At 44.3% G+C, this 12,874-nt stretch overlaps 1 protein-coding gene across 2 annotated transcripts in view; it reads right to left on the bottom strand.

The window, feature by feature from the left end:
- Window positions 1-12,874, bottom strand: part of IGF2BP3 (insulin like growth factor 2 mRNA binding protein 3) — a 110,135-nt gene that overhangs the window by 10,749 nt on the left and 86,512 nt on the right. For both annotated transcript variants that reach the window (XM_066353719.1, XM_066353720.1), the window contains 4 exons: window positions 11,253-11,387; window positions 9,965-10,087; window positions 7,718-7,853; window positions 6,225-6,350 (listed from right to left, as the gene is read on the bottom strand). In XM_066353719.1, coding sequence (XP_066209816.1) covers window positions 6,225-6,350; window positions 7,718-7,853; window positions 9,965-10,087; window positions 11,253-11,387 — 520 coding nt within the window. The remainder of the gene's footprint in view (window positions 1-6,224; window positions 6,351-7,717; window positions 7,854-9,964; window positions 10,088-11,252; window positions 11,388-12,874) is intronic.

Below are 12,874 nucleotides of genomic sequence, written 5' to 3'. Positions count from 1 at the left end.
TACTTAAGGCAAAGCTACTCCAACTAAGTATCCCTTCCCCCATGAAATTAGATATATACTAAAAACTTGTTAAAGAATTGTTTTCTGAAACATTAAACCAGAAAGTTACCTGACAGTTATTTGGAAGTAGATTGTATTCTAATTGGTATCCAGAGACAATACAGTTCTCTGAGAATGGCATTCTCCCTTTATTAGATGAATCTGCGGGAGTGGAATTGGAACACGGAATTTTCTCCTCTAGAATTGAGAATTTCCCTTTGGGGGGGGGAATGGGGGGCCCTTAAAAGCTTACCTCCTTCTTCCCAAGCTCTGAGAGATTCCTTTTAATGTAATACTGCAGATTCAAGGGGGGCAGAGGAACCATCTATTTAAAGACTCCGTTTCCTTGCTTCCTTGAAGGAAGACATGACCAGGTGTTATGTTCTAGCAAACATGACACCAGTAGAAGTGTGAAGAGCTGTCCTCAAGCAATGTCCATAAATGAGATGACTGCTAATTCTTTTTTTTTTTTTGTATTTTTCTGAAGCTGGAAACGGGGAGAGACAGACAGACTCCCGCATGCGCCCGACTGGAATCCACCCGGCACGCCCACCAGGGGGCGATGCTCTGCCCCTCCGGGGCGTCGCTCTGTTGCGACCAGAGCCACTCTAGCGCCTGGGGCAGAGACCAAGGAGCCATCCCCAGCGCCCGGGCCATCTTTGCTCCAATGGAGCCTCGGCTGCGGGAGGGAAAGAGAGGGGCAGAGAGGAAGAAGAGGGGGAGGGGTGAAGCAGATGGGCACTTCTCCTGTGTGCCCTGGCCGGGAATCAAACCCGGGACTTCTGCACGCCAGGCCGACGCTCTACCACTGAGCCAACCGGCCAGGGCCTAATTCTTGATTATTCATCCTTCTTGCTGGTTGGAGTCAGACTCAAGGGCTGGAGCCCAAGCAGTCATCCTGGGCTGGGAAGTGGTATGCTTAGCTAATAGGAGCACCAGCCCTAGCTGATACCGCAAAACTACTCAGATTACCTACCCTTCAACTCTTCTCTTAAAAAAAGGAAAATTCATTTAAACCACATTTTTAAACTCCAAAAACACAGCCAAACCTAATCCTGATAATATAGCATGCCAAATATATTTAGAAGCATGAAAACAGACATATGGCAGCATCCCACAGACAGTTTTGGCCTGATAGTTGCCACGAGTTAGAATGACAGGTGGTGAGAAAGGGGGGTGAGTTTTCTCACTACACTCAAGTAAAGCCTCAAGTTAGAAAGAGGGACATACATGAGTGGGTGTTTATGCTTTTCCTAAATACTGTCTCCCACACATTAGTCTTGAAAGGAGATACTCTTTCCAACATTTAATTGCACCCTCCACAGACTAGTAAACATTCTTTGCAGAACAGTAGTTCTTGACAGCGAATGGGTAACCAAAAGCTCCTCGTGACCTTTACAAAACCCCAAGTCTGAGCTTCCATCTGCCCCTACTGAGATTCTGATTCACTTAAGTTCAAGGTGGGGCACAGGTTCTTAACCAGTTAAGAAACGGAACAGATGTTGTTAATCTTGGCAACACATGGGAGTCATCTATGGAGTTTTCCAAAATAATGATGCCTGGGTCTCATTCCCAGCCCTGCCCCAGGTGTGGGGGAGTAGAAATGCTACTGTAACTAACAAAATATTCCCCCCTTAAAATATGAAGCAAAGAAAGCTGTATTTTGACAGAGATTGTAAAAGAAGAAAAAGCAATACATGATTTGGGCAAATGTCAGCAGTGGGTAGTAAACCCACTAGGTGTAACACTGCTGGGAGCAAGATACTCAGTCTCAAAGTACTATTGATAACTTTTTTTTTTTGTATTTTTCTGAAGTTGGAAACGGGGAGGCAGTCAGACAGACTCCCGCATGCGCCCGACCGGGATCCACCCGGCATGCCCACCAGGGGGTGATGCTCTGTTGCAACCAGAGCCATTCAAGCAGCTGAGGCAGAGGCCATGGAGCCATCCTCAGCACCCGGGCCAACTTTGCTCCAATGGAGCCTTGGCTGTGGGAGGGGGGGAGAGAGAGAGAGAGGAAGGAGAGGGGGAGGGGTGGAGAAACAGATGGGCGCTTCTCCTCTGTGCCCTGGCCGGGAATCAAACCCGGGACTCCTGCACGCCAGGCCAACGCTCTACCACTGAGCCACTGGCCAGGGCCAATAACTTCTTAATCATAGTTGAGAAAGAGTTTTATAATGGAGATATCGAAGGACCTGGTCTTCATCATATGATCAAACTTCTGACCAATAATGAAACACGTTGACATCTTTTGCTTCCCTATGTGAGCAGATATTCCTGCCCCAATAAAATGTATGATCTGAGATAGGCAATCAAACCCAAATTAGGGCACAGTCTATAAAACCATTAGCCTGGATTTTTCAATACCATAAAAAGGAAGAAGGGGGCGGGGAAGGGGATACAGTACTAGTTCAAAAAGAGACAACTAGCCTGACCAGGTGGTGGCACAGTGGATAGAGCGTTGGACTGGGACACGGAGGACCCAGGTTCAAGGCCCTGAAGTCGCCAGCTTAAGCCCAAATTCGCTGACTTGAGCAAGGGGTCACTTGGTCTGTAGCCCCCCGGTCAAGGCAAATATAAGAAAGCAATCCCTGAACAACTAATGTGCTGCAACGAAGAACTGATGCTTCTCATCTCTCTCCCTTCCTGTCTGTCCCTTTCTCTGACCTCTGTCAAAAAAAAAAAAAAGACAAAGACATGACAACTAAATGCAATGCATGATTCTTGACTGGATTCTTTATTGAAAAGATACAGAGGGACAAGCAACTTGACTGGCATAACTGGGGACATTTCAGCACAGACAATGTTAAATGGAATTCTGCCCAATTTCCTTAGAGCGGCAGCTAACGTCAAGGTGAATGTCCTCATTAATAATCACCTATAATCACAAAGTTTGTAAAAACATACACCAAATATCCAAGATAAGATGTACTGTGAGTGGAGAAGGCAACTGTGAGCACCTATTTTTAAAACCCACAAAAGCAAAGATTGCTTCCATTTTGAAGAAAAAGGTAATCACAAAAATACATCTCCTTTCCACTTTTAAGTTCTATGTATAATTCCTGACTCATTCTTTGAGGTCCAGTATGAACAGAGAGATAAAGTTAGCAGTAGGTTAAAATCTATAGAAAAGTCACGTGATCACACCCACCTTCAGCAGACACAAGCAACATATACACAATTCGTCCAACTTTCCAGCTAGGTAGGTGACAGATTTGCCTTTCTCAAGCATTTTTAATGTTTTAGGTAGTACCTCATACACCAGTACAGGGAAACGTCTGGTTTCAAGTTGGGAATTCCATTTTATCACTGCCTGGGATACATGTTGAATAAATGTCCACTGGAATTCTGCAGAGAACATGGATTGCTAAGACTGTCCCCATTTTAACCCTTTAAGAATGAGAATGTCTTCTTCCTGCCCTTGAAACCACCAGGCCAGTAGGGGCTCTGAGCTCCAGTCCTCTTGAAGAGTTTCTACCTTTCCTCCTAGCAGCTTCTGCACCTTTTACTGTCATTAGCTGCTTCTAATTACACCTACTTGTTTTTGCTTTGAAATCTAAGAACCAAAGACTACTACTGCCAGTGATGTATCCTTACATCTACTATTGGCTCACTTTCATTAAAGATCACTGACCTCCTCCCATTCATCTAACAAACTGTTACTTGTTTAAGTCACTCAAACATTTAAAATTATAAAAGTGCTTCAGAAATATAATTTCTAAATATGATCTCTGAATTTTTCTAACAGGAACTCAATACACATTAAATCAGAAAGTTGACTAAAACCAGAGACTATTCATATTCTTTTATATGAATATTTAAAAAGTGAATACCTAGCAATTCAATTGAGGGATTTCTGATACTCAAGTATCCACTTCAGTGTAGAAGATGTCAAAGAATGTTACAAAATGCTTGTTAGTAAGGCTTTACTGACTGAAACATGACATGCAGCAAGTGGAGAGAAAGGAGTTAAAGTGACACCTTGGTTTACAAACTGGGAAATGAACAGGGAAGTGGCTTGCCTAGAGAAAGCTAGGTTAGGGCAGCTTGCAGGAATGGAGGTTAGAAGAGAGTGTCAATGGCACAGTTACTCTAAATCAGCTCTTGGTAGCTTTCAATAAATGTCATTTTACACAGAACTGTCAAGGACACATCTGCTCTAACCTCAGTCATATGACAAATGCACCTATAAAGATACTAGGAGACATATTAAGAGGTTTTAAGTCCATATACTCTCAAATTCCTATTTTATGTTCACTTTTACTCACTTCTCAAACTTGTTCTATTATTATTTAAAAACGAGAACTGTTTGACCTGAAAAAATTTTTTTAGAGATTATTCATATAGTTCAGTTCTTTGTTGTGCAGGTGAGAAAACAAAACCAGAGAGGAGTCTGGCCTGTGGTGACACAACCCAGGGCAGAGCGGGCTAGAAGACCTGGGCTCTCAGCTCCAGGGCCCCTTCCACCTGCCCCCTTTAGCGAGAAGGTGCCAGCACACCATCTCCCTCCCCTCACCTTTAGCTAGGGTGGAAAGCTTTGTTGGAGGCATCATGAATCTGCTCACACTTGATATGGAGCTGGGATTCTGAGGCCTGTCGTCAGAGCGTCAGAGCAGTGGGCTTTGTCACATGGTTTCCAAGCCCAAACCCACTGGAGTGGCTGGTGAGTCCAGGGGAAAAGGCAAATGCTGCTGACAGAGGCAGGAACACACAGCCAAATAAGAGGACAGACCTAAGCACACCCAGCAGTGTGGTGCTTTCAGGGACAGGCAAAGGGATTCCCCTTCTTCAAGAGATGAGTACGGTTTCTCTTTAGGATTCCAGTGGCACGTGACACACATTCTAGGCAGCGTGGAAATGGAACCCCCCAACCTGTGCCACCCAGACACTATGGCACAGGAGCTACCACTCAAAACACGTGGTAAGAGAGCCAAACAGGAAGGTAAGAGGTGAAACAAAGCCATGAAGGAAGATCCTACATTATCAATTTTATTTCACATGACTGTCTACTCCCAATTATCACTGATAACATAGACGACTTATGAGCTACTTTCAAAAAGAATTACTGGATAAGGCGCCTACTGTGCTGCAGATATTCTCATATTACCACTGGCCTCAGAGAAAAACGCTGTTTTTTAAGAGGTTTATTTCTTAATAATGTGTTTACAAAATAAATAAATAAATAAATGCTATTTATTTATTGTGTGCATATGCACACAAACGTGCACAAAACTATCTGAGTTCATATAAAAGCACAAACAAAATGGGAAAAAAAGGTTCAGTCTTCACTGACCATTCAAAGCAGTTTGTGAATTTACAGATGATAGAAACCTTTTAAAAATCCTTTTCTTCAATATTTAAAAATAAGTAACCTCTTTCTCCCTACCCAAAGTCTCAACTTTTGACAGTTGAAAGCACATGTTGAAAATTTTGCCCTGAAGCAGCAAAAGTAATAACTGTTGTATCTACAAAGGGGTAGGTAAGAACATTCTATCAACAAGAACCAGGAGACCAGGCAGTGGCGCAGTGGATAAAGCGTCGGACTGGGATGCGGAAGACCCAGGTTCGAGACCCCGAGGTTGCAAGCTTGAGCGCAAGCTCATCTGGTTTGTGCAAAAAAGCTCACCATCTTGAGCCCAAGGTCGCTGGCTCCAGCAAGGGGTTTCTCAGTCTGCTGAAGGCCCATGGTCAAGGCACGTATGAGAAAGCAATCAATGAACAATTAAGGTGTTGCAATGCGCAACAACAACAAAAACCTAAAAACAAGAACCAGGAAGCATGCGCTGACTCTAATTCTAGATGGCCTGAGAACCAAGTATTATATTAAGATTTTCCCCTGCCTGACCAGGTGGTGGCGCAGTGGACTGGGATGCAGAGGCCCCAGGTTTGAAACCCTGAAGTTGCCAGCTCGAGCACGGGCTCATCTGGTTTGAGCAAGGGGTCACTAGGACTGCTGTAGCGCCCCCCCCCCCCCCCCCCCGTCAAGGCACATATGAGAAAGCAATCAGTGAACTAAAGTCCGCAACGAAGAATTGATGCTTCTCATCTCTCTCTCGTCCCGTCTGACTGTCCCTGTCACCCCCCAAAAAAAAGACTTTTCCCCAAAGAACATCTCACATTACACTACTTGAAGGCAACAAAGTCTGTGTCCTGCACAATCACAAAGAAAGCCATGTACATCTTACCTCAAACTGTGGGTAAGGAGGAGTCACAGCTGACGGGGGCCCTGAGGTGGGGGGCGGCATCCCTGATGTGGGTGGGAACAGACCCAAGGCATTCAGATTTAATCCAGGAATTAAATGTGCTTGGAGCTGCAATGATAAAAAGGTCCCTTCATTTTATAATTAAAAGAGTAAGAGTGAGCATTTATAAGTGACAATACCTGTATTTAGATTGTGACCTCTCGTCTAGTTAAAAAAAACCATTTGACACAAATTTGAGAACAAAGCAGTTTCCTGTGACCACACTTGAGTCTCTAGTTTATATCTGTTTATATTTCTTGGTATTTTAAAATCTGTGGGCTTGTTGGCCGCCTCCTTGATCTGAAGCCATACGGAGTTTCTCAAAGCAGGGAACACAGGCTTCCTGTCCTTTGCAAGCAGCTCACAGTGCTCAGGCAAATATGGACCCTATACTGTGAGCACACAGTAAATATGGACAGAAAACCATGCATTAGTTGAAGAAGCAAGCAAACAAGATTTGCACTGAAATGCAAACCAGGTAACAGAAAAACAGCTATTAAGAGAACTTTACTTCTGGATAAAATTTGACAGTCATGGGTTTAAAAGCCTAAAACAAAGTCAAGCTCTTTGGAAATTGGGTCCCATCCGCATGTAACTACAACTACTAAACTTATCTTTGGAGTGATCCAGGATCCAGGATCCAGCAAGGGGATTTAGTTTTGGATGAATTTTATAAGGGTTGAGATTTGAACATACTTGAGAATCCCTGGAATTGGACTGATCCACAATTAACTGAAACGTGGATAAGCCGTCATAATGTGAAGGCAGGCAGGCAAGTCAAGTGGGCTGAAATGATTAGCATTCTAAGCTCACAAAGGTAATGTCATTTTTCTATCTCCTTTTAGGTATAATGTTTTCAGATGACAGGCCCAAATGAGGAAATTTTTTCCATTCATTTACTTGAATATGCAAGATGAACTTTACAAACGTTATATTTTCAGCATCATTCCATCAAGGAAAGTCAGCAATTCACTGCTGTTGTTGCACGACACAGATTATTCACTTTTATCTCCAAGTAACCAAGTTTTAAATTAGTATTCATAATGAGTTTTAACATGCACTGTTACCTACTGTAATTCTCATAGGCATGCTATGTAGCAGCCCCATTTCACAGATGAAGAAACTGATGCTCAGAAAGATCAAATAAGTTATCCAAAGAACAGAGCTGCAGCTTTAATAAATGGGTGAGCTGGGACTCAAAGCCAGTTTACACACCTGGCTTTAAAGCCCAAATTTAAAGCCCAAATTCCTACTATACTAATCTCCCTTATATTAATACTGTGCAGGAGATATTAACCTTTTAAAGGGAGGTGCTCCTTATGGTGCTAAAATCAGTGAACCTACATCTAATGTGACACTATTTAAGAAATCAGTATTAATGCAATTGAAAATGTCTTCTAACTTCATAAAGATGCGCCCTTCATACTGAAACTGACATTCATGGAAGCAATGTCGTTTTCATAGGACTCCCTGATTTTCTTCATGATCGCCTCCTCGGCTCTGGCACAGGTGTCCACGCTGCCTCTCACCGTGATGGTGCGCTCCGGGTTGTACAGCGTCAGCTCCTGCAGTCTGCGCATCGAAAACGAGGGAAGGAGAGAACGGGAGTTATAGGAGCAAGGCAGCCACAGTTCGGCTGCAGGTGGCAGTGAAAGCCCAGCCACAGTGGCTGGCAATATGTAAAAGTGGGTCGTTGGACATGATGAAAAATGAGTAAGCTCCAAAGGAAGTGAATCCAAGAATGGTAAAGCTACAGGAGAGAAAACACTTCCCTCACCTCAAAAAAAAAAAAAAAAAAAAAATCAGGTGTGCACAGCTCAATTAAGACCATGTTTAAACACAGTGTACTTCTTGACCACTTACAGCTGACCCCTTTCTCACAGCTGCACAGTGAACTGGGATTACTGGAGGGGAGCAGTGCCAGCAGAAACCGAGAGCCAGGAGCACACACCTCTCGTCAGTATGTTCCCAGTCTGCACTGACCCGTTCTAGGCATCACGGGCATTCTCACACAGTTCTGTTTTCTGGGTCACCAAGCAAGGAATAGCATGGAAGTGTTCCAAAAAGGCGAACGAGAACGCGTGTATGTAAACTCCCTTTCCACCAGTCCTTTTAGAATTTAGATCAAAGAGGCCTGGAGGAACTAATGTAAATCAATCCATCTTCTCTCTTTTTTAAAAAAAAAAAAATTTTTATGGGCTTTTTTTTTTAATCCACCTTGACTAAATTTTAAAAATCATCCCTGGATGACCACTTAGACAACTAAAAAACTAGAATGTAGCAGCAATAAATAGTCAGAAACTCCCTGGTTGACCCAGATCCTGCTGAAGTTTCAAAACCACTCAGAGAACATCCAAGACCACCTAAGCCCTAGGAGGGAACGCGGTGGGAGGTACTGGCATGGAAAACAAGACTAAGCACACAGCTCAAAAGGATGTGGAACAGTGGGACAGCCCTTCACAGTCCTAGAGTTCAAACGCTCATTTTCATTACTAGCAGAACACCTTAAGCTAAACTTGAGACAGATGAATGGGATATTTTTTTTTCTGCAACTTGCTAAAAATGTGAACGAACATCTCCACACTGTCTCAGCTTAAAGAAGTCTCCAGTTTCAACCCGTCTTGCTCAGCCAAGCTTTTCTATTAGGTTTTTAAATAGCTGCTTCTAGAATAGCTTTTAAGATTTTTTTAACTTAAAACCCTCACCTTTCTGAGCATAAACCTCAAGACAGGGGTAGGCTCATTTACTGAATTTACCACTTTGTGTTTTTCTTCCTTTACAGTCAAGCAGGACTTCCCTATTCCCTTACCACCTCCTGTGAAAACTCCCTGCTACACGCACAGTCTGTGCTTCAATTCCTCCTTAGTTCGCCTGTCTCCCCGCTTTATTTGGGGGGAAGGGAGAGGGGTACTGGGGTAGAAACGAGGAAAGTCACTCTCAGAGAAAGGAACCCTCTCCCACTATTCCAACCCGTTTGCAGCCGCAGTGTGCTGGCCACGGGCTCTTCCGGAACAAGCGCCCTCTCCGCTGATGTGCAATCCTCCCCCGCATGAACGCGGCTCTCGCGGGAACATCAGAAAAATGATTAGGCCCCCGAGGCTGTATAACAAGACACCCCCGCTTCGGTCTTGCTCTCTTGGAGCACTCGGAGACAAGGGCTGTTGCTCGGATCCCCAGGCAGCCCTGTGGACAGGCCCAGTGGTGGGGACTGAGGCCTCACACCAACAGCCAGTGCTGATGTGACAGCGACTAAGGGACCTGGGCAGAACCAGCCAATGAAGCTGCTCCTGGATTCGTGACCCATGAAACTAGGTGACCAATAAACATTTACTATTGTCTTATCAATTGCTGGACTCATTTCTTACACAGCAATGAAGAATAAACTGGGTTCTGTATACCCATTCCGGGAGTACATGTCAGAAAACTTGACCAAAACTTCAGCTAGGAAATATTAATACAAAGATTTTCGTGCCCCCTGCCTCATAGTGGGAACAGACAATGCTTTCAGTATGGGTTGGAAACGTAGACAGCAGACCGAGTTTAAGAACAACATGTACATATGGCGGTGCAGGCCGGCTCAAGCTGTCAGATGGGACAAGCTCTGCTTAATATATAACCTGCAGCTTAAACAGCGTTTGAAATTTTTCTAATTAAAAAAAAAAAAAAAGCAAGGCAGCACTTACGGTGATATCGTGATTTTAGTATCTGTGTCTTGCTCAATTTTTTTAAGATTTCTTCCTTCCTTACCAATAAGCCGGCCTACAAAGTTATTATGGGCTAAAATCTTCAAGGGAATCTCTTCTGTGCTGTAAATTAAAAAAAGAAAGGTCATGAAATCAGGGTAAGAAACCTGGACTTGGTAAAAAGACAATATTGTTCATTAAACATTTACTACCATATAGGAAACATTATGCCAGGTAAAGTTTAAAACTGGCTGACCATTAGCCTACATTCTAGCAATGCATGAATAGAGGGGGTAAAGAAACATTAAAATGTATTTGGATAGAAGTTAATTTTTAAAAACTGTTTCCTTTTATTCAAGGACTAGCCTCCAAAGATGGATTCTGTTAGCCCTGAAAACAGCTCTGACTCAAATTCCTACTCCTAAAACCCTAATACCAGAACACAGTGTACAAATGCCAAACAGTATGCCTGTAGCATAAACCTGAACATACACACCTGGCAGTGCACACAGGGAAACACAGAAACTCAACAGTGCTTACACTGGTGGAGGGAAGGTGTGTCAGCAGGGGAGGGGTGCTTCCCATTTCATTTTGTACCTTTCTGAATTTCCAAGTCACACATATCATTGTTTGAAAACATCATTGGGATTATCTGGGTGGTGGGATTTTTCTTTATTTTTCTCTATACTGAAAAAACTAGACTCATAGCACCATACAACACCTTATACTAAAATATAGTTCATATATTTTAAAGGTCCCTACAAATTCAGTGCTGGTGATCAGGTCCCCAGGCCAACTCGGGCACCTTACTCTAGATTCTGCCTCACGTGCAGCACTGGGCTGAATGCCAGAAGTAGTGCCAACCCAACCGCCACTCCAAGTTCCTGTGGGAAAGAAAACCCCGTTCATCCTGGCCCAAGAGTAGGGATTTCCCAGCTCCACGCTCCCTGCGCACACATGGGGCTGGGCGGAGAAAGGCCAGGAGCTCACAGTAAGGGCATGAGGATCGGGCCTGCCTTGGGGAAATCCGGGACACCTCCTGGGCCTGTGTCCCCAGTCACGTTCCCCTACAGCTAGACTCCTCAGTTACCACTCACCCCACATCCGCACACAAATGAAAATATTTTAAGGACTTTGGCTTTACAACCAAATCCACAGTGCCAACCACTGTAGCTCATCAGGGCAGCTACCCCCGGAGTCTGCTGACAACCCCCAGGAACTGTGCCATAGAAATGCAAAGTAACAGCACAATGATCAGCCTGTCCACGGGTTCATCCTCTTTACTCACAATTTTATATCTTGAGCTTCTTTATGCATAATCTCCAGAATAGACTTACAAGCCGCAGAGGTGCCTTCAGGGGTAGAAAGGATAGTGATGGACTTCTCAGCAGCACCTGCGTTCTCTTTACGATGGACATCGATTCTTGGGGTGGGCACGAGGAGAGAGGAAACGGGCAGCTGTGAGCACGTATTCACAACAGGGTTTACAACTAACCCACTTCCAAGTCACTGGACTTCTGGGCAGAGGGTGAGTCACTTCCCTCAAGAACATAAACTCCTGATAAACTGTCAACAGGATGCCTTAGAGATGGATTTTAATTCCAGGAACACTCCCCTTTCCTCAGTCTGACCAAGCAGGGACATCTTTACATTCTGCCCTGGCCCTATCTGTTTGAAGTTTCCTTTCTGATGGCACAGAACAAGCATCTCACAACAAAGAGCTGGAGTTCAGACAAAGGCTTTCTTCTGCACTAAAGCAAACAGGAACTGGAAGACAGGCCAAGAGGGCGGGGAGCTGGAGCCCCGCAAACCAGGTCCGCTTCTCCCCGCACTGTGCCCTCGCTATTCATCAGATGGGCGTGCTCCGCTCATCTGTTCTGCAAGTCTCTTCCTACACTTTGTCCCTTCATAGAGCAAAGTCCGCAACAAAACCCAAAGAGAAGGCAATGCCACAACAAAGAAAAATGGTCAATAACAAAATGTCAAACATCTCTGGTAATTATATACACACCAATTAAAATGAGGTGTATTTTCTTCCAGACCTGCGAAAGATTTTGACAGGTAAAATTAAGTTTTGGCAAGAGGATGGGTCAACGGGGCGCACCCACACTTTCAGTGGGAGTGTAGAACAAACCAGCAGGACCTATCAAAGTGGAAATGCCTATCACCCTTTGATTCAAGAATCCTACCTCTCGTACCATCAACAATGTAGTCCCATCTGTGTGCCGAGAGCGGTTTCTCACCTTCGGCACTACTGACATTTTGGGCCAGATTAATTTGTTGTGCTGGGCGCCGTCTATATACTGTGGTGTGCTTAGCAGCGTCCCTGGCCTCTGTGCCTATAATACATCCCTCTTCCAGTTGTGACAATTAGAAATGTCTCCAGACATTGTCAAATGTCCACGGGGCTGAGGGCGGTCACCATGGATGAAAACCACTAGCACAGAAATGTTCGCTGCAGCACTGTGTGCAGTAGAAAGAAAATTGGGATGATCTTTAAAAGGCCCACCGGGAAGAGATGGTTAAATAACAGTACATTCCTTTCACATAGCTGTTTAAAAACATGTGGTGTAATTAGAGACCAACATTGTAAAAGGGCCTCGATCTTCCGTGAAAAAAATGCAGCATAAACCATATGACGAAGTTTCTCTTTTAAAGCTACATTTGTTAGCGGATACAAGGAACAAATCCTATGAAGATACACCCCCAACTAAACAATGGCCACCTCAGGGGCTTAGATGAACCTTTTTTAAAATTACCGTATGTGTACATTTTGAATTAAATGTAAAATAAGTCTGCTCTTGCCCTGGCCAGTTGGTTCAGTGGCAGAGCGTTGGCCCAGAATGTGGATGTCCTGGTCAGGGCACACAGGAGAGGTACCCGCCTGCTTCTCCCACCGCCGTTCTACCC

Source organism: Saccopteryx leptura, chromosome 12, assembly GCF_036850995.1.
Source record: "Saccopteryx leptura isolate mSacLep1 chromosome 12, mSacLep1_pri_phased_curated, whole genome shotgun sequence".
Taxonomy (NCBI): Eukaryota; Metazoa; Chordata; class Mammalia; order Chiroptera; family Emballonuridae; genus Saccopteryx; species Saccopteryx leptura.
This window is presented reverse-complemented; position numbering and strand designations above follow the sequence as displayed.